The sequence below is a fragment of the Pseudopipra pipra genome, chromosome 20 (assembly GCF_036250125.1).
Source record: "Pseudopipra pipra isolate bDixPip1 chromosome 20, bDixPip1.hap1, whole genome shotgun sequence".
Classification (NCBI taxonomy): Eukaryota; Metazoa; Chordata; class Aves; order Passeriformes; family Pipridae; genus Pseudopipra; species Pseudopipra pipra.
The window spans coordinates 4984151-5010810 of NC_087568.1; the positions used below are offsets into that span (position 1 = coordinate 4984151).

Genomic DNA, 26660 nt, shown 5'->3' on the forward strand with positions numbered 1-26660 from the left:
TGGGAGGAAAGCCAAGCGCTCCACAAGAATCCCTCCCTTGTGCCCAGGGATGCTGGGACTGACTCACTGCACACGGATGCCAAGGTATGTGCTTCGATTCATCTGTGAGACAACACTGTGCCAAGAGCCAACAACACCCACAGGCTGCAGTGAGAGCGTCAGGGAAGGCAGGTTTTGCTCGATGACATTCCTACACACACTGACTCAGTGATAATGTCTGCAAACCCAAGGACCAACAAGAGCAAGGGCTGTTAAATACACATATGAGAATGTGCGAAACTGGAAAACCACCCCAGTGGCCCAGGATGCCCATATGCTCTGTATCCCCCAATGTGACCTCGCTGTGCAGCAGCCACCAGCACCCCAGTGTGGGTACATGCTGAGCATGAACCCTGCTGTGCAGGACAGAAGGATGGGGAGACGCCAGACCCAACTCTTGGATTGGGTGGGGCTGGTGTTTCCAGAGGGCAGAACCCCAGGTTAAGAACTGGGGTGGGGAAGGCGACGAATGAGAGGATGGGCAGCCAGAAAGGGAGGATGAGGCCCTGAGTCAACAGAGAGAAGAGCATAAAGGAAAGAGCAGAGTTGTGGTGACCCGAGTGTAGCAGAAGCTTGATAGACCGTGACAAAACACACTTTTAAAGGGCTGGGCCCCAAGAGGAGGCTGTCAGCAGACTGAGGACACAAACCTATGAAGCGAGAGAAGCAGACAGGACACGTCCATCTGGGAGCCACGTACAGCCCGGCTGTCAGCAGCGTTTATCCCTGCGAGCGATCCTCCGGTAAATTTGCCCAGACATTCCAGTCCTTCAGAGCAGGAATTAGACATTGCTGTTCATACGTATTGAGGGTCTTTCTCAACAGCTTCCTCGCCTCCTACTGCTGGTTTTAACTACAATTTTACAGCACTTTCTGAGCTCTTCAGTGGGCCAGATTCCTCCTAATAAATCAGCCTGGCTGCTACACCTACGGGAGGCCATCCTGGCACGGCGACGGGGCAGGAAGCAAGAGTAATTCAATCTGTTATCGCTGCGCTGTCGTTCCTTCCGTGCATCCACTTTGTCTTGTGCTGCATCCCAGCAAGACTGTCATTTATTACTCTGATCATACAGTGCTCTGGATAACACCTGGATTCCTGGTAGGAGTTCCGAGGCAGCGCTGTAATTCAGTACTCCACTAACACCAGCTAAATGATGACTCTTAATTAAAGTGGTGCAGACTTTGAAGTAAGACAACAGCAGCTTACATTTTGAGGCACTAGCCATAAGAATGTCATCATTTCCCTCCTAAATTAAGTTTTTACCAGGAGATATTTATGCTTGCACACTAAAAGGTTTCGTAAGGGTAACTATCTCCTGCTCATTACTGTTTATACAAAGCCATGAATCATCGTTAGGGGCTGTGTAAGAAGTTCTCAGACATGAATAATTCTGGTCTAGATCAACGCAAGCAAATTTCCTTCCCAATGTAAGCGAAGGGTTGGGAAAAAAGGCAGGAGCACAGAATTACACTCGGCTTCTCCATAGCTGACTGCAAGGCAGTCCCGAGGGAAGGAGGAGACCTCCTGTCTCCCTGCAAAGCAAACATCCTGTGGGCTTACAAACTGTGCTGGCAATTTTTCCACAAGGTTTGTAGAGCGAGGGAGAGCAGAATACATCTAGTAATCTCTTTGGAGGTACAGCACATGCCACCTAAACCTTCTCCTTCCTCTACATTCCCTGCACTCTTCTTTTCTGCTGGGAGAAACTATGATAAATGGCAGAATAGTTATGGATATTTAATACATCCAAATGGTCCCGACTCCGAGCACATAAGATGGAGCAGCTGCCTCTCTGTTCAGTATTTCCTTAGTGGCCCTCATGGATTCCCTATGCCTGATGGAATATGGATTTAAAAATTAAAAAAAAAAAAAAAAAAAAAGTAAACCAGATCTTCCCAAAAAAGAAGGAAGGATTCATGTTTTATTTCAGATTCATCCCTTGAGTGAGATCAGGGTCACGAGGACACTCATGGCTCCTGCTGCAGTGCCTGTGCTCAAACGGGCCCTCACCACCAACTGCAGGGCTGGATCTTGTCTAACACTGAGCTCCCTTGGTGGTGTGCTGTCTCCCCCTCCTTCTGATTCTGCCATCATCAAACACATCTGTTGCTGGTTTTTGTTTGGTTGTGGGTTGTTTTGTTGGGTTTTTCTGGAAGTTCACTCTTACACAGGCCCGTAGGTTCCCCCTGAGCTCATTCACTGAATTTATTCCATTTATAACCCCTTAGTGACATGGCAAACATCATCTTTCCCCAGCCAGCTAATCACAGTTGTAGATGGATGGAGTGGAATAGGGGGCATGGCAGAAATTTGGATTTTATTCCCAAATCTGCTACTAAGCTGCTTCCTGACCTTAGACAATAACCTCTGGGAGAGGAAGGGGAAAGAGTAACAAGATCCAACTGAACTTCAGTGACACTTCAGTATTTCTGACAACTTCACCTTTGCAATTTTTGGTTTGGTTTCCTTATTAAGGGAGCAAAAGCAGTGACGTGTGTCCATTTCTGAGCCGTGGGAAGGGAATGCACCAAGCAAGAATCACCAAGATTTACTATTATATTCCCCTGTTTTACTAAGCAGCCCCACAGACTGCTCAGGGAAGGACTAACATGTCTGTAGATGATCAGTTTTAAGTCTGAAAACAGTTACAGCTTTCCCCAGGAAATGATAATCCTTTCCTCACCACATCCCATGGGAAATGGTAGAAAAGCACCATCAGCCAGATTTTTAAATGAGGATGGGACAGGCAAGAACCACTGGAACAAGCACATAATTAACACGCCATTACAGAGCCAGAAACGTGTTTAACAGCAAGAACTCTACAAGGGGAGGCAGCAACTCCAGCTTATTGCATTTGCTCTTCCTAACAGGGTGACCAAAGCCCTCCCTGCTGATCCTGGTGACATCGGGGCAGGATGAGTCGCTGCGTTGCTGATTTGGGTCTGGCTCAATATGTGCCCAAACGCATTAAAAACCCTCTCTCTCCAGGAACAGGGCAATGGCTACAGGCTGCTGCTCCTCCCCAGGGTTGTCTATTCTGCTGTTACAAGACACTCTTAAAAAAAAAAAAACCAAACAGAGAGAGAGAGAGGCAGTCTGACAGCTGGCAGGACAGGAATCATTTCAGTTAGAAAACAAAAGGACTTTACTAGTGTCCCCAAAATGGTTTTTAAACTTCACAGTGAACACTGACAAGTTTTAAACAAGGCTTCTGCCTTTCAGTGGTAGAGCCAAGCCCAAAAAGGCAGCAAGAGTATTTCAGCCCCTATTTGGGACATGGACACGTTCTGTTTTCCTGATCAGATTGGCAGCACTACTCGCTGTGCCTCTTCCCTTCTACTCTTTACCCTTTCTTGGTGTGAAGTGGGTGAGGAATTATTCACTTTGGCAAAGGTAGAAAGGAGAAAGCAGATGACAGAAATTCAGATCTGTCACATTTTAAAATAATATTTACTAGTGGGAATAGAAATGAGGGCAAAGAAATGCCCTGCTCAAACATCAATATGAAAACTCAGTCATCACTAGAACCAGTTGAAACTTATTTTTGATGAAGTTAAGAAAAGATTTCAGCTTCTTCAGGGAGCAGAGCAGCCTGCCCATGCATAGTACCACACACAGCCATGGGCCACAGCACCTGCCAGCCCTCCACACCACCACAAAGAGGATCCACAAACAATCCTCATTCCTGCAAACTAACAGAGCATAAAGGCCTTTCAGAAGGGACCACCATGAAAAGAAAACCACGTTTCTGATTACTTGGTCAAAAGGACATGTACAGCTACACATGTGGCTGACACTAAATCAGCCTTACACCAAATCCAGACTCAGAAGAGCATTCTCAAAAAATGTGTTTAAAATACAACTAACAGACTTGATTTTCTTTTGATTTTTGCTATTCATCGACCAAGCACTGCTATGTTTTTATAAACACACAAAATACAAAATAAGAAACTGAATTAAATAAAATGTCATGCATCCTCCTGGCTGCAACTGGTCTTCCAAGCACCTAATGTTTAAGGTTTCCTAAACTAGTAGTAAAGAAACTTTCAGCTTTCCCTTTGATATCACCATCAATGATATCACCATCATCTCCTTAATCCTTTCAGAAGCTTCACAGAGGCTGTGGAACACCCGTGGGAATGGACTGGCCATCACATGCTGCTCACAGGGATCCAGGAGCAATGATCCCTAGTTTCTGACCCTTGACATAAAACTGTCCCCTTCTCATGATCTGCCAAGCTTAAGTGGTTTCTATCAAAATTAACAAACCCGTATGTAAAAACTCGTTATCTTCTTAAGGGCAACGCAAGCAAATGGTTTTCACTCGTGCCCTTGGAGTTCAGGGGTTTGGGACGAGCCACCACCACTCTTTTTAAAGAGTCCTCAACAGCACTTTCAACCTCATAATAATTTTAATAAGAAAGCTGCCCAGGAATACCACGTGGGGACCTTCAGCTTTAGAAAGGAACAACAGAAAATCCTATTTTTTTTTTAATTATGTTTTTTTTCCCCACCAGATGAGTATAGATTCTCACTTCTTACCCTGCTACCCTGCTTTCCAAGAGGTCCCCAGCTGATTATGAGGGTCCTGGGCTGCCTGTCCTGACTGACTGTCACATCGTGGTCGCAGTTGCCACATCTGTTCACCTTTAACATGCCACTCAGCTTTGCCCCATGCTGAGCTGAGAAGTGAGACTGAGCTACTTTGAGAGAAGACCGTTTAGAAGTTCAATGCTCGTTTCCCACCCCATTATAAAAAAAAAAATAAATATGCAACGACAGTCTCAGGGAAGCAGAAGGTGAAAATATTACAATATTAATCGTGTTAATGATCACGTTCTTAACCCGCGCTGCCGATGTGGCCAAGTTAAACTATGTTCTAATCCTATTATGCAACTGCATTGCAAAGTGGGAAGGGGGGCAGTGGTTGTAAGGAACACAAAAGAGAAAACTTGCAAAAACAGTCAGGGTAACACCCTTGTAACATCATCCTTTAGCATTCATTTCTGCAGGGAAGAGAGGCCCCAGATGCTCTGCCTGTTCTCCCAGGGCTGTGTTGAAAGATCCAACGGCACAGAGAGGAGGCCCAGCACAGCTTGGAGCTCATTCTCAACACACAGACTGAGCAATACCAGAGGCAGGGGACACAGACAGAGGTTTTATAGACTTAAAAGATCACAGAAGAACTCAGTCACAGAAAAAGATCAAAATTAGTCATATACATCTACCCTCTGTTTGGTTTCTGAAGCTTTGAATAAACAAAAAAAGTCCTCTGGAAACCGTTCTTTGACTTTAGAGAACAGAAAATTCTTCAGAGCCACTAAATGCACCCGACAAATACAGACTCTTGATCCAAAACTACTTCAAGTGAGTTTGCCACGAGCAGCCATTTGTAGATTTTGAGATTCCTAACCTATGAATTTCCGAGGGCCGTTTCTGCACCGAATATTTGAGAGTTGAGCAACAGCGACTCGCGATAGGCCCCTGGAAATCAGCTGCTGCCTTTCGTGCCTCTGATTTGATGAGTTAGCACGGTCCTCCTGGCATGTGGATTATTTTTACTGAGGCAACATCCAGCAACACAAAAGAAGTTGAAGGAGCCTGGATGGCCCCAGTGGGTCGGACACGGGGGCTGGGGCTGGATGGGGGGACTGTAACGCTGCTCCACAGGTGGGGTGTGAAGCCATGAGGTCACGTCAAGCAAGACCTCACCCCAAACTCCCCCCACCCAGCACGGTGCCTCAGTCGCCCAGGCTTTCCATCCCAAGTAGTTGAGTCCATATGTTTAACATCTCATTGTCTACAAGCAACCATGGGTGTGACTCAAAAATCACTTCTTAAAAGCAAGCATGCGAGAAAATTCAGCTCAGTGAATGCCTGTGGAGAGCAAACTTAGAAGGGGATAACCAAAATTAACTAAGACATTATGCGTTAACTCACGCTGAAAATATTTTACGGATGGACTCATCTAAATTTTCTTCTCGAGTCTGGAGTTGGGTTTTTTTAACGTCCAAAATAAGGGATATCTTCCCTCGGAAAAAAAATAAATAAAGCTGAGGCCTGAAGATACGGATTTGTTTATGGGCTCGGCAATAAGATCACTTGACATTTTACAACCATAAATGGTAGAGCCGCGCTCCCTCTGTATAACTGCACTTAATGAAAGGCACCTGGGTCTGGACGCCACGAACACCCCTCGGTTCCTTCACCCCAACACCCAAAAACCCAGCCTGAACCTGGCCAGGACCAAACGTGCCCCCAAGCCTGGCCCCAACTTCCAAGACAGGGATATAACTCGTGTCCAGGATAGTGGCGGGATCGGATTGTGCCCCCTGGGAGCACGACCCAACTCCAGCCCCTTTGGGTACTCACCTTCCAGGTAGCAGCTGGAGGAGGAGGAAAGCCCCTTCTTCGATTTGCAACCCACCAATTTCAAGCAAATCTCCAACATTTTCATTTGTTAGAGTTTGGCTTCGGCTGTCTGGTTTCCCTTCCCTCCCCCCCTCCTTCAGCTTCTTCTCTCACTGTGGAATTATCCGTTAAAAGTCTAAAAAGAAGTCTGAAAAGATCCGGTAAGAGTCAGAAAAAGTCCAGGAGAAGTCTAAAACAAAATATCCAAGAAAAGTCGACGAAATCCAGGGCTCTGAAAAGCATTACAAGGGTGAGCCCGAGAGGCGGAAAATCCAGGGGCCCCGCATCTCCTCTCCCGGGGAGTTAACTCCAGCCATCTTCCCTCCTTCCCAACTCTTTTGGCGGGAGAGGGAGGAGGAGGGGGAGGGAAAAAAAAAAAAAAAAAGAAAAAAAAAAAGGGAAAAGAAGAAAGAAGAAAAAAAAAAATAAAAGCGAAGCCAACCAAGTTGGGCAGAGTCAGTCGTGCCGGGCGAGCGCTGGGAGCTGGGGCTCCGCTGCCAACAAAGGGCCCCTCAGCCACCGCCGGCCTCCATGACATCAGGCATCCAGCAACGCCCTCGCTCCTTAACCTCCTCCTGCCTGCGCCTCTCCCAGCAACACGGAGGCCAGGGGGAAAACCAACAGGTTTCCCACTCCTGGGAGAGCCCCTGCTCGGTTTGGGAAGGCGGGGGGAAAGGAGGGATGGAGGAACGAGGCTGCTGCGCTGGCGCTTTGTGCGCGGCGGTTGCGCCAAGCGAAGTGTGGGCGAGCGGCAAAGTCTTCAAAGCGTGTCATTGCACAGCGGATCAAGGGGCTGTTGGAACACTGGGAACGAGGAGAAGCAACTCGAGAGCGATGCCCATTTGTAACCCGGCACAAAAAGCAGCGGGGGAGCTGGAGCTCCTTCCCAGGGATCCTATCTTAGCATCCCTGTGCTAATTACAGGCAACAGGACTCAGGTTTCAGCTGATGCACTGACACAAGCAAGATACTGCCAAAAGTTTTCGCTCTCCCACTACCTACTGTTCTTTTTCCTTGCAAACTGTGCCCTTCCCCTGCAGGTTTCTCAAGGCTATGCGTTAATTAGTGCTCTCTGATTTTGCATTTTCTATAGATTATTTTCTACCATCGTTGTGCGTGTCCTTTTTGAAACAACCATCGCTTTTGTTACATATATTTATCTATATACATCTCTCTCTAACGGAGATAGCAAACTGCAGTTTTTTCCACTCAAAAATCCCCTTTCATCTCCCAAACCTCGAGGAGCTTTTGCTGCTCGGAGCAAGAGGTGCTCAAGGGTGTAGAGCTCATCAGGGGTGCCAGAGAGGTTGGGGAAAACGGCCTGGGAAGCTGATCCCAGCACAAACCGCACTGCAACGTGTGGAGTGAGTGCTTGGTGTGTCACACACAGAGCCAACAAAGCAGCAAATCCTCATTTCTGTCCCTGAAAGCTTGCCTTCACATCTGACAGTTTATTTTGGCAAGGTTACTGACTAGCTAGTGCTCTTTTGCCCTCCAACGTTTTCAAACACTGAATACTTGAGGGGAAACTCTGCATGCTTCCAGCATCTGAGGACCATGCCTCCGAAACAGCAAACATTGCTCAGACTCTTTAAACATTATTTTACAGCATTACTTTGCCTCAGCCTTCTGATCCATGGGGTGTACACATGAAAGACAGCTTGGAAAAAAATCCCTGATCTCTCAACCCATGCTGAACTGCAATAATAGCATTTGCATCTTTTTTTTTAAATACCGCAAGTCTCATTTCTAGCAGAGAAATAATCACAGTAAGGACAGTGTGATGTTCGAAGCACTTTTCATGCTTTTCTCAGAAAACATGAATGTGGATATTCCCATTTAATACATCAAGAAACAGTGAGAACACTTCAACATTTCCTCAATTCAGACAGTTCAGCAAAGAGATGAGGCCCCAGATGCCATCCCCACCTCTGGGAGGCTGCACAAGCTTTGTGAAGACAATGATACAGTTCCCTCCACGCTCTCCCGTCCCCCTTCCACTTCTGGAGGAGGATTTCTATTTTATGGAAGCACTAAAGTTTCAAGAGAAACCGATATGTAATCCACTTGTTCCCTGCCTGCCTAACATGGAACTTGTGTGGAAATGCACTGGGAGAGAGAAAAAAAAGGAAAGAAAAAAAAGAGGAGTTAAACACAGATTTGGAGGAGAAAGGTTACATAAATCACAGAAGGAACTCAGTCCTCACGTGCTTCGGCCCATGTTTAGAGAACTGGGATGAAATGATGTCTGAAGAGCAGACCAAGCATCTTGCACGCAACTTCTTTTCCATGTCAGGAGCATCCCCATCCCTATCCCGCTACTCCTGCAGCTGTAGGAATGAGGAATCCCCACAGCATTCCTTGGCAGTACAAAGGCTGTCCCCCATGAACACCACCCAGACATTACAATTAAGGTGAATACAATGAGCACCAGCAGAATTAATGTGGATTACATTCCTGATGAACTCCTGGGGTTCTTATTCCTGAAGAAGAATGCCTCATCTCAAATTAAATTAACCCGCTTGCAGAAGAACCTCACTGCAGGAGAAACACATCCACTTGGGGAGTTAAACACAAAGAGCTATCCTGGGATAACTTCCTCTGTAGATAAACAAATTAATTCCCTTTATGCTTCCAGGCAGACACGCTTGTGTGGTCCCTGTGCTACAAACATCATCCTTCAACATTTCCTCTTTTGTCTCATGGCAATCTGGGCTGTAAATACTTTGAGCAAACACCCTCTGCTTTTCCTGAATGTCATGAAATTAACTGGTGATACAGAAATAAAAGCCATATTGGTAGTGTCACACAACCTCTGCCACTGTTACAGCTGTCAGCTATTAATCCCTTTCAGGTTTGTTTGTCATATACACATCTTAGAACAAAATCAGTCATGAAACGTGCGCAGAATTCTGGACTACAATGACTGATGCAACCTTCAACTCAGGCTCTGTGTTGCAGAATAACAAAACAATTTGGTTGGGATCAGGCTCAGAAGGTCTCCAGTTCCAGCTCCTGCTCAGAGGGCAGCTATCTCTCCAGATCAGGCTTTTCCAGGCTTTTTGCAGCTAAACTTTAACCGAGTCTGCTGAGCCATTGAACACTTTTCATCCTCTCGCATCTACCCAGCTTTGCCTTGCTGCAAGTTTTAAGTGTTGCTTCTCCTCCTTCTGCTGTGCACCTCTGAGAAGAGTCTCCAGCCACCAGTTGGGTGGTTATGAGAGCACTGGGACCCCTTCCATCCCCTCTTCTCTGTCCAAGTTAAAGGCAGCTCCCTCGGCCCCGGGGGGCACCGCCGGCTCCAGCCCCCGCCAGGCTCCCTCCGGTGTGTCAGCATCTGCTACGGGGGAAGGAGGGAGCTGGACAACGTGCTCCAGATGTGGCTTCACAGGCGCCAAAAAGAGGGAAATAATCACTTCCCTCGACCTGCTGGCTCTGCTCTCGTTAATGCAATCCAGTATCCATTAGCCTTTATTGTTCATGCTCCTACAAGAGCACAAACCTATTCAGCCAACGGCCTTTGTGTTTGAGCTGTTTCTAGCAGACAGATATTTGTTCTTTACTTTCTTAAAGCTACCCAAAATTTGAGGACAGGTTTTTTTCCAAAAGAGAATGGTCTCACACACGACATCAGCAGCAAAAGGACTGGACCCCATGAACAGAAAGTGAGTTTTGGCATGATCCCACGTGTTAGCAGCTGGAGTGAATTTTGTTGCAATACCATTAAAAACAGCTTGAGTGTTTGTTGCCCATTTAAAAGCAGAGCTTAATTTTGGTTTAAAATCCTCTTCTGAAACATGGAAAGATAACAAAACTTGAAGTCTCAAACTCTGGGCATTTTTTGATAGTCCCAGTCAGATGATTTGGGATGGAAAAAGTCACTTGAAAACATCACATAGTGGTTAAAGCAAAGGGTAAAGGAGCGTGCCAGAAAAAGAGCAGATTCTTGCTTACAGTTTTGAGTTACCTGTGCCTTATCTTTCTCTTCTATAAATGCAGTTGAGAATTTCCCCACAGGTGATAAAGACTAACTCAGTGCCAGTTGTTAAACACTTTTTTTGTCTCTGGAGCAACAAAATGTAGAATCACATAATTTGTGAGATGTGTTTTTCTGAGTAAGTGATAAGATTACGTGTGATTTTGGGCATCCATAGGTCAACTGTCTTTAGGATTAAAAATAGATCCATGCCACAGAACACTCCCATGCTACACAGTTCTCTTCTGATAACATCTCTCACATAGTGGAATAACACATTCTATCACCATTACCTGATTAAAAATATATATGTATATGAAAATGATCAAAGAAGCCTCTGTCAAAATCCATGAATGACCACAGCATGTGCTACAGATGCAGCTGTAAGAAAGCTGGTCTTTGATCCAACAGCAAATGCAGCATTGCCTGTTTTCCTGGGGGTTTGTCCAGCTTTGACTGACAGATTCCAGTTTTACTTTGGATTTTCAGGTCCTCCACTATTAAACAACTTCATCCACTCTTAGATACAAATTGCCAAATGTTTGGGGAGATGCTGGTGCCTATTAAATAGAGACCAGCCACTTTAAAATCCTGGCTACTAAACTCTACCTTCTCGGCAAGTGAAGCACAAGCACACTGGTGGAGTCTTGTAAAGCTGTTTGCAAAGAGTCCAACTTCAGTGGATCAATTACACTGATTGAATCACAAGAGCTTTGAGAAATTCCTTCTGCCAAAGAAAGCAGGGCAGAAGGTGAGTCTGAGACTGGCAGGGTTCGAGGTGAGTACACATCCCACACCCAGCCCATTAAAAGCTACCTCAGATTTAAGCAACTGTCTCGAGTCAATCCTTAGTCTCAAGGAATTGTTCAGACACCTTGTAACTACTCCAAAGGATGAGTGGAAACAAGTCTTCCAGGATACTCCAAGGTTCTTTGCTAACTGGAAATGACAGCACTGCTCACAAGGCGATGACGTTTGGGATTTATTTGTAATACCTGCCACGTAACGGGCAAGAGGGGGAGAAAAGTCCTCCTTGGTGTGTGCACACAGAATGACTAAATCAGCCCAGTAAAACTTTCCAAGTGTGTTCATGCACCTCAGGAGAAAGCCCAAGCAACCAAGATACTGAAGGATCTCCCAACTTCCACCATTCTGGTGAGCACTAGGAATGCTTAACACCACTGGCTTTAGGAATGCACACTTAGATAAACAGGGCTCAAGTGGTTTTACTGCTCTGCCCACGTGTGTGTGTGCCTTCAGAGATGTGTGTAATTGTACTGCCACCCCAACCTTCTCCAGCACTGCCCAACCTCAGAACCACTCCACCTGTGCTGCCAGTGTCTCTCTTCTTCCACCTTTTTACATAGAAATCTCTGCCTTTCCTTTTCCACTTCATACACAAAGCATTTTTAGAAACCACTGTTCTACCTTCCTGTTTAAGCTCTTCTCAAAATCCAGCTGACATGTTTACAACAGCTAGTTAAAACAGCATGTTGGAAACAAAAGTCTCTTGCTGCTACTCTGACCATGCTACAATAGGCATTATTGTAAATAAAATAAAAAAACCCACACGTGGATTTGAACAAAGGCAAGTTAACACCTGAGGGCAAAGAGTGTTTTCCTTCCTTCAGCCACCATCCAGCACAGCATGAACAGCCCTGCAAGAGCACAGAGAGGTGTCTGCACGTATACTGAAATATTAACACTTCTGGCACTTGGACTTTGCAAGTCCCAATCTCACAGGAAGAAACTTCAAGGAAAAAAAGAAAAGCCAGGTTACAAAAAGTCCACTGTACACATCAACGGGAAAGCAACGGGTTTTGCAATAAAGCATGTGCATTTGTTGGGTTTTCTCCTTGATTTAACAGATGTTTGTTATTTGCAATTTTCATGAGTGAAGGAGGAGGCTGGGAAGTGATGGGATTTCAGAGATGGGACGCTCAAGTATTTGAAATTCCTTTCAAGCAACAGGGCAGAATCCTTATTTTTTAAGGTAGTAACAAGGCAGAAGGCACTACTAAATTCCTGCAGTGCTGGTCTGTCTTCACTGTACTCATGTAAAAACACAAGATGGGTTGTGGGCTCCGCAGGGAATTGCCTGGGGTATTAGGATTTGAAGCCTGCAAGGTTAAATTCAAGTCTAAACAGCCTCGTCACAAATCACTGAAAAAGTTTGGGGCCTCTTCCATTAAATGTTTTTTTGAAACATCTGCAGGCAAAGAAGAAATAAGAAGTTTCTTGCACTTTTCTGATGTAAAAAACCAACAGTGTACCTTAAAGATACGAAAATTGCACAAATTCCTACTCACTGTAATGACTGAACTTCCTTTGTCCAGGCAGTTTATTAAGGTTGCAAAAGAGGGAGCAGGGACTGGGAGTTTCTGTGCAATAGGTAGAGTCACATCAGTTTAGGAATCCTACTGAAGCTCAGTGTTTTCTGCCAGACCAGGGAGGAGAGGACTCACAAGACAGCCAGGATGCAATCAGAGAAGATACATGCTTGGAAAGTATCAGCAAATAAATTTTAGAGAGATTTCTTTGCCAAATACTGACTCAGATCTTGAGTGGGAGCATTTCCGTATTTCTTTTAAATGAAAAGGCAAGGAAATGCAGATGAAAAAGTTAAAGAAGAGGGTAAAACTGGGAGCTCAGAACTGATAAGTTTGTGGGCTTTTCTTGAGGAACTCTGAGCACGTCCACAGGAAGAGCCAGAGGGACCAGTAAAGAGGGTTTAGTCCTGCCAGTAAGTAAGTGGTTAATGTCTTCCATTCAAGAGCTGAAAAATCTGCCAAAGCAGAAGAGCAGGCCTCAGAGATCAAATTACACATGAGGAGGGGGTGGAAGGGGAGAAGAAGAAAAGAAAACAAGTATTACTGAACCACTGCTGCAGGAGACCCAGCGGGGATTAGGAGGAACATGGAAGAGGAGAGGTTTATCCAGCGCTGGCTGTAAACACACACTGCTCCGTGCCTGCACCTTGTCACTCCCACTGTGAGAACACTGACCTGTCCTGAGCACCTGAACACCAGCCAACTTGGAAAACCCTCTGTGCATCAGCCACTGAATTCACATTATGGCACCAGCTGAAACTCCTTTCTCCCCAGCTCTCTCCACCCAGGTGATTTGGTTGTGCTGCATTTTCTCTCCCAGCTGGAGAGTTCGGGTTTAGGTCTGGGCACAGATCTATGGATGTGTCCTGCACTTCTGCTGCTGCCACAGGTATGGGAATCACCAAAGTACTTGAAAAGCAAAGAGGAAAAAAACCACACAGGGCAAATAATAATCCACAAATAAACAAATAATCGATCAAACCTAAGAGCTGTTCAGCTCCTTTGCCTTAAAGTTGATCGCACAAAGGAGGTCTCACAGCAGTATTAACATTTTTACAGCCATTTCCAGGCAGGTGAAGGTTCCCCTCCCAGCCACACATCACTTCTATCCTCACTCGCCTAAGCTGTTCCAGCACTGAATTCAGCAAAGATTATTGTAATTTTCTGAAATGGAGAAAATTTCAAGTACCATACTCAGCAACAGGAGAGAAGGATAAATTCAATTGCAAAGATCATTTTTCTCTAGGGATCTAATCCTAAACAGTGCCTTTGAACAGTATCAGTATCGACAGACAGTAACCTTTACACCATACATGTTTCCTGACACTGCAATCAGCGTGTTTTTTTTTTTAAATTAAAATAAATAATAATAAATAAAAAAACCACACAAAAAAAACACCCCCAAACTCCAAACCTCAGTGCCTTCCACTCAGGAATTCCAGACATCACTAATTCACCCATAGGGGAATACATATTATTTTGAGAAAGAAGTAGAAGCCCTTTGTAACTACAGAAATAAAAAATAATCCATATAAGTATAAAAGATGCTATATAAAGCCATTTACAATCACTTGATTTGAATTACACTATTTATCCACCCACTGGATCCACTCTTAGCCTCCCTCAGATGTGCAGGTAAGTGCCTGGTGCTCCACAGCACTAATTGCTTATTATTCCCAGTGTAAGAAATTAAATATATGCTCCCAGAAAGGAAAAGCTTCCAGTTAATTAGAACTGCCTGCAGCAATGGTTCCCTCCAAACAGTTCAGCATTTTATTTTGTTGTCAGGACACAATATAAGAAGTTTTAAGAGTCCTGCTGGGACTATGACGTAAAGGCAGGACCAGTGTTTTTTCCTGTGAAGACTGGGGCCAACAGGAAGAAACTGCAGACAGAAATAAGCTGCTTCACCATGAAGAAAGGCAAAAATAAAATGTATATATACACCTCTGTCCTGGTCCAACTGGAGCAGGGATGCAGGAAGAGGTCTCCAGTTTACTCATGCACTGCTGAGTGCAAATGCAGTTTGAGTGCTTGACCTAGTGCTAAACTCTCACAAGGGTTTAACACACTTTTTCTATTCCTAAACATAAAAACACATTTTTATTTGGATTTTTTTTTTAAAAGCTAGGGAACGTTCCCCCCCAGGTCACACCATTAAGACAAAGCAAACGTCTGATGCTGAATTCATAAGGGGCAAAAGTTCTTAAACTAAACTCTTTCAGGATGAGTTTTCCTCGGTATGCTTAGAGTATCATGCTTGTCATATCTGCACTTAGATTTAGAAAATGGCATGAGACTGTGGGATACCTCCATGTTTTCTGCCTTTCCATGCAAAACTGGCAAGAGAAAGAAGGAAGGTGTAAGAAAGAAATCAGTGCTACTGACCTCCAGTAACCCCAAACTCTGCCTGTTCCATGTATGTTGAGAAGTCCAAAATTCCTTTCTATTCACTCCCTCTTTACCTGCCCACCACTAATGAGAGCCATTCCCAGAGCAGATATGTTACATGTGGTCTGAGGTTTACAGCTGTTGGAGTGAGTAAAGACTGGAGGTTCTGTCTGCCCACATACCAGACAGAAAACAGAGAGAAGTGCAGAGGAATCAAGGAATAGTGACTGCCAGCACCCTACAAGCCATCTGACCCTGCACCACACTGGCCCTAGAGCTGCCACTTCTTTCATTTCAGGCTCAGAGTCACTTCACTGTTCAGGGAGAGAAGTAAATCTTGAGGATCTGCACAAATGATCAAACAAACACAAAAGTAAAACACCTGTCACTGCTTTGAAAACTTGCACAATGGAGCAGGAGGGCAGGAAGCAGGAAAGCACTACAGGTTGTGCTGACAGGGAGTGAGGGTCCTCAGCCAGTTAACCCCATCTAAACACACAGTGCCTTGGTCCCACCTTTCCCATCTTCTCTCTTTTGTTGGCATAGTGCTCACACAACCATATGGTGACCCAGTTCAAGAACATGAAGGCTCTCCTCACTGTATGTTCACACAAATAACAGTGCTGGCATCATGAGGGGGCTAGGAAAGCTGTTTCTTAATTCAAAATACTGAGAAAATAATCTGGATTGATAGACTGTATGAACATCTTAATCTTGCCAACCTTTCCTGCTGAGAGAGCCACAAACAAACCCCAAAGAAATAAATGTAAATGTCGGACTGGAGCAGCTACAGATCCATTTCATTAATCATTCAGAGACCCTCAAATGGACCACAGAGTCATTCAGTGCTCAGAGAGCTGCTTCCACCTGAAATGGAAGTACTTCAGCCAGCCTCGAGTAACTGGCTGCACTCCAGTCTGGATCCAGGGAATGCAATGCCTCAAATTCCTAGAGAGCTGACAGATACCCAGATATGCAGCAGTGCTGCAATACAGACAGTGCTCTCTGAAAATACAGCCTGGGGAGAAACCTTCTGCAGTATGAAGTTCCTCTGCAGCTCCTCTCTGAGCCTCTCCTGATTCTGGGGGTGTTCCATGAAGCTCCAGACAGAAGATATGACCAATCTGTAATTAAATTCACAGCTTTTCCTATTTCTGATTGATCTCCAGTCCATCCTGAGGTCTCATGGCAGTGATATGTAAGTCAGGTAGGCTTTCATGCAGAAAGCCCAGATTTCATTGTCCATGGTGTACTCAAGATTCCCTGTGCAAGTTCCTCTGCCTGCCCAGCCAAGTTAGAGATATTATATCAAATTACTGCAAGAATAAAGACTGAAAATAAGTGAACAAAAGCAGCCTAGAACATGTAGCAATGCATGGGAAGGAAGACTCTGGCCTGAACCAACATCAGGTGGGAAAACCCAGAGCAAAAGCCAAACATCCCAATTTCCTCCCTTCTCTTGGTTCAGCTCAGTCTTTGCAAGTCCTGCTCCTGGAACAGGACCAGAGGATTTTCAGAGGGTGAAAGAGCTGCTGTGTTCCCCTAATCCCTCCCTACACCACACACAGCAGTTAGGGTGCCAGGAGAACCTATTTTAAAATTAATCTCAAAGGAGAGGAAAGTCTGGAGAAAAAAACAGTACTAGAAATCTCCAGCAGCTCTGGAGTCAAGGGGGATGAAACCTGGGCACTGCAACAGAGGATACCCAGGAGGTAACAAAAGGATTTTCAGCCATGTAACACCATTTTTAAGATCAAGAAAAAGCACAGAGGAAGAACCCCACAGACTATGTGATCTCTCATTTTTTAATTCTACTTGAAGTGTTTATAAAGGATGTCACAAGATCACTGGAAGGATTAGCAGGTTTTTGTTTTGGAAAGAGCTGATGATACCTTGGGTGGCTTTTGCTTACACTGTCAACTCCTCAAGCAGTGCCTGGACTTTTAGAGGATAATAATTTTAGGAAAAACAAATAAATAAAATAAAGAAAGATTAACTATTCTGCTTAACCACATGCTCTAGGAATAGACACACCATGGTTTTATTTCCAACTCTTCTTTAGGTTTCTCTTGTCATTGTGGATAAACAATTACCTGACTGATGTCTCCATATTTTTCAAACATAAAAGATTTCATGCCACCTTGTTTCTGAGCAAGCTAAATACAAATCAGGTCCCAGCCTCAAGACCCACTGCTTGGAGGTACTACACCAGTGTGAAATGTTCAGTAACACACTCAATACACCAACTTCCAGCTTATAAACCACATTTCTCATGTACTTCAAGAGCACTCACATTCTTTCCATCAAGTGGAGCTGCCTCATGGCAGCATGGCTGTGAGAGGGCAGGATTTTAAGACTCCCGATGTTGAACTTGATGGAGGTTTTTCACAGCTCATCCAGGGTGTGCTCAGTATGAACAACACATCCTGCACCACCTGAGAAAAGCCTGCACATGCAGAAATTATAACAGACACAAAAAGGAGAGAGATCCAAGGATAACAGACAATTTTTTTCCTCCTTGCACAAGAACACTTTTTTTTGCACCTGAGAGAAAGGAGGTTTTCGTGTGTTGGAGCACCAAGAAGCCTATTCTGGGGGGGAATAGGGTATCCCAGATGACAAGCTGTTCCACATAAATGCACTGGGACTCCCTGAGGTCTCTTAAACTCAGATAGAGGAATAACAGAAATGCAGTGAGCTTGACAGCCTCAGGACAAAAGTGCTCCAAACCACTTCAGTCTCGAAAGCTTGAGGAGTCAACATCGTATTAATTGGAAAATTCGAAGGCTTCCACAAATGCCTCTGAACACTGATTACTGCCCTGTTCTGAATCCACTCTCTTCAAGCTTCTTGTAATATCATAAGAAAAAGCAAACACGAACAGCAATGAGGAACAGCCTATTCTGAAACCACTTCCAGGAACAGGGATTGTTTAAACAAAATACATTAAGTGAAACCATCTGTATTAAGGGTCAAACGCCATCTGAGGCTGAATGTGCAAAAATAGCCATTTTACAAAGTTTGGGCAATTGTCCCTTTGTTGGTTCTGTTTTTAATGTGAATAACCAGTGCCATGGAGGTGTTACCAAGGGGGTAAAGCTTGAGCAAGGAATTTAACTCGGCAGCTCCTGAGGCTACAGTGCCAAGAAAACATTCCTGTTAATCTTGGTGCTGCCCTCTCCGGAGTGCTGGGAGGAAGGTTTGCTCAATCCCATTCCCTGAGCATTCTCCTCCCAGGCAGCGTGGGGTCCGGCACAGGGGGGTCGGAAATCGGCCCTGGATCAATTCCCAAAGGAGGATCCTCCCAAGCACTGCCTCAGCCCGCTGCCAGACAGTCAGTTGATCTGAATCACAAGGGATGCTGCTTTCACAAGACTTGCTGGCAAAAGATAGGTGACAGAAGAGGTTCGGGGAAAGAAAAAAAGGCAACTTAAAGCTGCAGAGCCACCAAAAATGTGTTTTAACCTGTTTCAGCAAAGGACATTAGTGCTGGAACTCAGTAGGATTCGAAGATGGTTGGCCATTGCTAAGGATAATAAATATTAAGCCAAAATATTCAACATTTATATATGGAGCCTGCAAATGGGCACCTTGTACAAGACTGATGCATTGCACTGCTTCCAATACATGTTGATCCTTTCCCACCCTGAATTCATCCAACTTATCTGAAACTTAACTTTAATCAGAACAAATTCAGTGCTTCAGTGCAAAGGGAATGGGGCAGATCCTGGACACTAAGCTCCTCAAATATATATTTAATGTCAATTGTGAACTGGTATCACTATACAAAAGGGGAAAGTGCCACGAAGGGGAATCTGCCCTCAGAGATCCTGCTCAGTGCAAAAGAGGGAGAACAACTACATCTGACTATGGTCTTAGTCACCTGCTGTGGATTTGATAATATCCAATTAAGTGCAGAAATATTTCCGTATTCATCACTAGTGAAGTCAGACTGCAATCAAATATTGCAGCTGCAAAGCCAAAAAACTCATTAATCATTTTTTTTTCTGGGAGCCAAGTAAGGTGATGATGGAAGGGAAAACTACGATTCATTTGTTTTCAACAAAACTGCCAGCAAGAAGGCCAAAAGAATACCAATTTCTTATTTTTTTTTAATTAACATTTACATGCTAACATGTAAATCCCTGCCAGCTTTTTAAGCAGGCAAATATTTAATGGATCCAACATAAATGCAAATCCAGCTATCAGAAGTCAAATTGCACAGCTATGATGTAATGAAATAGCTTTGCTTTATGGGGGATGAGGTCACAGGTTTGAAACATGGCCTTAGGTGTAAATAATTAAAAAAAAAATTTCACAGAAGTTGCAAAAATATAATGCAATTACTTGCCTAATTCTAAAATTTTATAGGAATTTAAATTCAACTCTAAAGATATAAATGAGTCATCGATTTGCATTAGGATGGCTGGGGACCATATCACTCTTCAATCAACATGAGCTAATGAAGCTTTCATGGTCTGAATACAATAGCTAAACTGTAACACTGGAGTGCATGCACATTACAGTCACAAAATGTTTTTATGTTCCTGATAACAAAGTGTCAGAATAGTTCTGAAGGAGCCCAGGGACTGAGCTGCCCCTGCTTAAAAACCTGAACAAACAGGAAAATACAGGTTTTCTCATTTTTTTTTTTCATTCTCGTCTCTCAAGAAACTGTTTTTTTCATTTTCAGAAAAGTCACTCCAGAGGATCATCTTACCTGTAAAGGGCCAGCTCGCTTTGATGCCTCTTACCCTGTCCTGCTCAGATAAAATGACAAAGTTCAGCACCTGAAATTACCCTGTCCCAGCAGGAAAAGAGCCAACCCAGGGGGGAGATTTGTCAGGACTTTTTGCTATGTTCTATTACCTCTGCTGGGAGGAACAGCCATGTTCTGCTGGCCTTGTAAATGAGGAAAATGGGATCTCAATTCTGAAGCAAAACCAATAGGGAATATATGAAGCACAAGAAATTGCCTTTCATTTCACTGTTAGGCCACTGTATACTTTTTCCCCTCCAGAAACAGACCATAAAGATTAATTCATCTGTGGTTTTGAGGCATCCAAATACTACAAACATCCCAGAAAGTTTACAAATAGAACAACCAACACAACAACAGTATCATGACAGACCTTGGCTACTTCCTCTGTGATAGAAACAGAAAGTGTTCTAAGAAGAGCACACCTAATCCCTGAAATGACCACTGCTGGATTTGAAGGAAGGAGGTATCCCATAGCCATTTTGTCTAGCTGTGGGTGGACACGAAGAGAAAGATCAGTGTCCACTGACAGCAAATCTCCCCATGGTGGTGGCACCTACGGCCCATCGAGGAGTTGGGCACATCCTTACAAACCACACGGAAATTCCATGGCAGGACCTCGTCCTCTGGGAGCAGATGAGATGGTCCAAGAGCAATCCCAACACAGCTGCAGTGCAGCAACAGCACAGCTCGTAATGCTGTGGAAACCATCCCAGATCTGAAGGCGGTTGAAAACGTTAGAGCAAAATGATGAGTGGGGGCCAAACCAAAAGGCTGCCCCCCTCCTTCCTTCCTGTCCCTCCCAATAAGTTATTCATTAAAATACCAAAATACACATATCAATGAAGAATTCATGGAGATTCTCTGAATACCGAATTACTGAGTATAATGGCAAGAAGAACTGGCTTAACACCCTCTTCCAGTTCCACACCCTGTCCCAGGTGGATCACTCATAAAGCTCTAGTTCATATTTACAGCAGCAAAATCCCCATCGAACCCCTTCCTCACCAAAGCCTTCCACGAGTGCAGACCATCTCTAAACAGAGCACTGGCCACAAAGGCTGTATCTTTAAATCCATCCCCATTTCGTTTTCCAAGTTTCTGTTTGAGCCGTTACAGCTCCCTCAGGACTCCACTGACTCACTGCATCTTCTGGATGACGCAAGCACGCTCTTCTGCACAGCTTCAAAACAGGCTCCAAACATTTCCAGGCAGAAAGTGGCCACCAAAGAACCACAGAAATCAGGTGCTCTTCCTGAGCAGGCATCACCCTGCAAAGCGGGGGGCAAACTTCGGTTCCTGTCCTCATTGGAAATGGATTAATCACTGGCACTTCTGCTCCCCGGGAATGCTGCTAGGAAAGCTTAAGTTTCCGCTCTGAAATTCTGTGGAAAATAGTTTGCTCCTGACAGAACACCTACAAAAGCTGGCCCACCACTTCCTCTGATCCATCCAGCTCTGCCCCTTCTCCCGTGGGTTTGTGGTTCCAACCCTGTTGTGGAGTGTTAATGCAAACCTCTGCTCTGAAGCTGCACCCTTTCAAAGGACCCTGCAAATTTAAAATCCCTCCTAAATTCCCCATACTGGTTCCCAGTTTCTCAGTTCTCCCTTCCAGCAAGGGCAGGCAGATAAAGGAAGAAAGATTCTGTTCAGGGAGGGAATGTTTAAGGAATACTACCTAAGTTAAGCACTTGTGCTGGTGGGTGGACTCTATGAGGAGACTTGAAGCCACCACGGGGACAGATGCATGCAAAAAAAGCTGGATTAGGAAAAGCATCTTCCATGACTCAAGACTGAACTCTGTTTCTCTTCCTTCTGAATCCCTTTACTCAGCTCTTTGTGCTCTCCCAATCACTGAAAGTCAGCAAACAGCCCTTTTATGTACATTTTTTCATACAGGAATGGCAACAAAAGCAAAATAAACACTGGGCTTCTGACTGATGTTTGCTGCTTGATAGCAAAGGCAGCTGAAAAATTCTGGTTTCTGCTTGTAGCCTTCAGCTTTTATCCACTCTGAAAGATTTCACCGTGATAAGAGAACTGGAAGTGACATAAAAATGTAAAACTGAATAATGAAGCGGAGAACAAATTCAGAGAGAAAGACGAGTGTCCTGGTTTATCATCTCCACTACCATCGATAACACACATCTCAGGAAAGAGGCCTCCTTGCTGGAAAGCCTGCTTACTCCCTTCAAGCCAAGTTAAGGAAGATAAATGTCTAAGACAAACCTGTTCACACTTCACTCTCTAGAGTGGAAACAGCCTTTCACTAGCAGAGGGCTGCCAACTGCTGCCTCATAGGGAGCACCTAACATTCATTTTCTCACACTGCAGAGTGACACAACCCCTGTTAAGATGAACACTGCAATACCTACAGCCAGGAATATGGAGCAGACAAGGAGTTTGGAGCCACCAGGAGAAGACCAGGCAGCGGGAGTGGAGCATGTACATGGTAAAAAGTGCAGGACAGCTTCACATGGTTATGTAACCAAGAGTCCAGCAACCACTGCCCAGGTCCATTTCCTGCTGCAAAATCTGTTTTAATTCTTACTTTCAGTCATTTAAAAAAAAAAAAAAGGCACACAGATCTTCATAATCTATGTACAGACATCGGGAGTTTTATGTTGAACCATATGTGAAAAAGATATTGAGTGTAAATATATGCAAACAACTTTACTTATAGATTTTTTTTTTTAATTAGTATTTGTGCTATCTTGGAAAGACAGGATTGAGAATCCTGCTCCCATTTATAACAAAAAGAGCAGATTTTCTAAACAGACAAACACCCTGTTTTAAATAGTGAACTGAAAACTGCATACAAGGCATGCTTCTGCTCACAGTCAAATTACTGGTGATTTATCATATTTCTACAGCTAACTAAACTTCTTTTGCTAAATTTTTGGGTCTCCTAGTTCACTCTTAAAGCAACAGAGAAAAGAAATGAGCCACAGAGATAGAGCTGTGCTTCAGGATTTAATGCACTGGTGTAGGAAGCTGGCCAGCTTCTAAACTGCTTGAAAGCACAGTTCCTTCCAATCAGACTGGAGTCGCAGCCCGTGAACCAAGGACGCACTAAGGACAGCGATTAGAAAAGCGTCAGGAATTATGATTCAGAGAGGTGAATCACCACCAGCTCCCCTGGGGGGGCGGATTTGGGATAAGCATACCCAAGCTGCAGCCCCTATGCCAGATTACACAACCCCGGGCAGCAAGCACAGCCATCAGGATCGTTTACTTGGAGTCAGAACTCAGGTCCCCGTTCCCAGCCCTCTCTCCGCGGAACAGCACAAGGCGCCTGCTGCTCTTGCTGGGCTGTTTCCACTTGCAGCCTGAGGTTTCAGCTGCCCAGAAGCCCACACACCAGCACGGCCCCGCTGCCAAGCACGCGATAGAGCCCTGGCATGGAAGTCGGATTTGATCTTCTCAAGAGCTGTTTGTTATTCAACAGCCACAGATTAGCCAACTTCACTCCAGCTCCACGCAGCAAGGGCAGCGGTGCTGTGCTTCACTCCCCGTGTGCTTTGCTCCACTCTTTTCACCCCAGACCTTTAGACAGCACATGCTTGCCCAATACTTTTATCCCTAGCAAAAGCACATCCCGAGCTCAGACATCACACTTGGCCAAATAACCCGCCATGCTTTCAGAAAACTGCATTTTGTTCCACAGGAAACTCCAAGATGTGTTTTTACGAGGGTCTTTTGAATCACAGATGCACAAACAGGGAGAGAAATTCTGCAGCCCATATTTGAAGACATCTCATGGCTTTTTGCTGGAGCAGGAACTGTGGAATTTGGCCTGTGGTGCTTTATCCAAGAAGCCATTCGATCCCATGACTAAGTGCATGTGAAGCGATGGGGGCGGTGGGGAGGAAGAGACACGCAGGAAGATGGAGCTCTCATAGTAAACATCTGAGCTGTCTGGAATCAAGGCTGCGCTACTAAAATGAAGCCACTGCCGGTTTTCCAGTATCTTCTCCTCTGTTTATCTCGGTTGCCATGGCTCTCACTTGAATCATCTGCACAAATTACATACACATGTCCTGGGCCACGTTATTTCCACTCGATCCACAGCTCCAGATCAACTTTCACTCACCTGGCAGCTGCTTCTGCCAAACAGTGTCATCGGGGCCAGCGAGGGAGTGCTGCTTCACGGACACCCTGATTGCAAACCAATGGCAATTCCTTCAAGACAGCTGATTAACATTTCAGGACGTGCAGAAAAGAGAAAGAACTCTGAAAATAAGGCCTCATGTCATCCTTCATGACCTGGGTTCCAAGAGAGTTGAGTCTCCAGTGTTGATATGACCAAGGGCTCTTTCAGGGCAGCTGGAACAGACCAGCTTTGAGCTGCAGAAGCTGCTCCCCTGCTCCCTCAGTGTATGAGCAAGATTCAAAGGAATGGAGTCAAAATTCATCTCCAAGCTATCTAAATAGTCCAATATATTGTCCTCTGGCTGTGGTTACCTGCCAAGTGTCCCAAGCTTTACTTACACATCCCACAGTTAGATACCAGCCTGCTGAAAGAGGGTCAGACCCTCAGTGCTGCTGATCCCCAGCTCTCAGAAAAACACCTTATTGCTTTGGAAACTCAGAGCTCAACAAGATAACCCTGAAGCATCCTACATCTGCAGTAATAAAAGATCTGTTTTCCGAGTATTACTCTCAGCATCAGAGGATTTACAGAAGGAAACTGTGCTCTGCCTTAAGCATAGAGCGTGAAAACCAACCTCTACCACTGGAGCCGTGTGAAAATCAGGAATATTGAGGATTTCTGCCCCTCCTCCCCTTTCCATCTTCTCCAAACCATTAAGAATCAGAAGGCGAGGGCTGACGCTGTCTGAAAGCAGCAGCTGAGGCAGCACTGCAGACAGGATCCTTTGCCCAGACAGAGATTCTACTGCTGCTGGAGACATAAAGACGGCGTAGAGAGACTGCTGTCCTCCGGTGTCAGAGACAGCAGACACCACGAGGAGAGGCTGCTGCATCTCAGGTTGCACAAAAACAAGTATCCCTCAGAGTTTGTGTTGGGAATGACTTTCTGCCTGGAACTGAGCAAGATGGAAACATAAGGGGATTGCTCTCGTGGTTTCAGAAGCCGGATTTCTCCTGCTCACCTGCTGTCCACCCCTCAGCTAAGAGAAATCTTGCTCAGCCAGCCAGTGGTGTGTGAGCACCTGCACTCCCCAGTCACACAGCTCGGAAATGGAGCTGAAAATTGAAAATCATTTTCTACAACACCAACGTTCCCACCCTGGGAATTTAAGAAACAAGCAAATCCACCAAGTAAACTGCCACTGTAATGTTTAATCGACACACTGTAATGTTTTAATCAAGTTTGCATTAGGAGCAGGCCCGACCTCAGAATCTCTCTGTTGCCTTCAGCAACCCCATTAAGCTGGGTTATTCTAGAGGAAACTCCAGTCTTTATGAGGTTTTCTTTCTGTCTTATAATCCTGGGATATAACTGCAAATTAACAAAAAGAAGAAAAAAAAAAAAGAACCACTAAAAGGGACATGGTTTAGTGGTGGCCTTGGCAGTGATGGTTAATAGTTGGACTCAATCTTAGAGGGCTTTTCCAACCTCAACCATTCCATGACTGTGAAAAGCACTAGTGTGTTGACTTTACTGTGTAGCTCCACAATTCTATACTGAACTGAACACAACACAAATTATCTCCCTTTGCAGCGCACCAGATTTCAGAGCCCAAGTAAACTGATCCCAAATTCTTGAGATTACCAATTTGCTCCAGGACTGGAGCTGCTAGAAAGGTTCTCCTGGCACCAGCACCATGAAATCCACTAAAATAGCTCAAATACTAGATAGGTTCAAGAATGTTTCAACAGTCACAGTGTTGCCATACGGCAGCACAAGAAGAGCAGACTTAGTTTTGTATTTTATTCTACTGCTCTGACATTCTGGGAGGAATTTTTACCAGATTTGAATGGAAAGAGAAGATACAATAAAGTGGAATGAAAGGGTTCAATTTGCCATAAACAGAAGGGAAGTGGAAAATAAATAAGTGTGATTTTGGTGGCCAAAATAAATCCCAGAACAGGCAGCCATGATGGTGGTCATTTTCCTCTCCAAATACAAGCCTCAAATGAACAGCCCCATATCAGTCTGTGCCACGTGGAGAAAGCAGCTGTCCAGGCTGTGCAACACACTGCACAAAGGACATGAGAAATGGGAGAGCCACGGCTTTCAGTCTCTCCTCACGCCCTGGCAGGCTCTTCTCTCCACAGCAGAAGACATACAGCTTTCCCTCACACCCATTAATTTTTGCCTTTCCACAACAGTTGTACTTGATGATCTTAAAAGGTCTTTTCCAACCTTAATGATTCTGTGAAGATAATTTCTGTGGTTAGTCCAGCACGATATATGCTGGTCTGGCCAGCTTTTACTGGGCAAGGAAGGTTGAAAGATAAGCTTCCCCTGCTTCTCCCTCTATTCCTGGGTTAAATTTGGCTGCAACTTATTAGGCACAGACCAGCCACCACACAGATACCACCCAGGAAACCTGCCTGAAACCTATTTTCTTCACTTGAAAAAATGGCCAGCTAGCAGATTCACTACCTAGAACTTCACTGAAATTTTATGATTTCAGAGAATATTCTGAGTTGAAAGGGACCCACGAGGATACAGGGATACCCCAACCCATACAGGGATCAAACAGGAATCAAACCCACAACCTTGGTGTTATCAGCACCATACTCTAACCAACTGAGCTAACCTTAGGGTCATAATAAATTAGC

At 44.8% G+C, this 26660-nt stretch overlaps 1 protein-coding gene across 2 annotated transcripts in view; it reads right to left on the minus strand.

Moving 5' to 3' along the window:
* ABL1 (ABL proto-oncogene 1, non-receptor tyrosine kinase) overlaps nt 1-26660 on the minus strand; it is a 78660-nt gene that overhangs the window by 25409 nt on the left and 26591 nt on the right. Inside the window, exon 1 of one of the 2 annotated variants that reach the window (XM_064676880.1) lies at nt 6413-6826. The exons of the other annotated variant lie outside the window; for it this stretch is intronic. Within the exon in view, the coding sequence (XP_064532950.1) occupies nt 6413-6497 (85 nt within the window). The 5' untranslated portion in view covers nt 6498-6826. Of the gene's footprint in view, nt 1-6412; nt 6827-26660 lie in introns of those variants that run through there. 2 annotated transcript variants of the gene reach the window in all.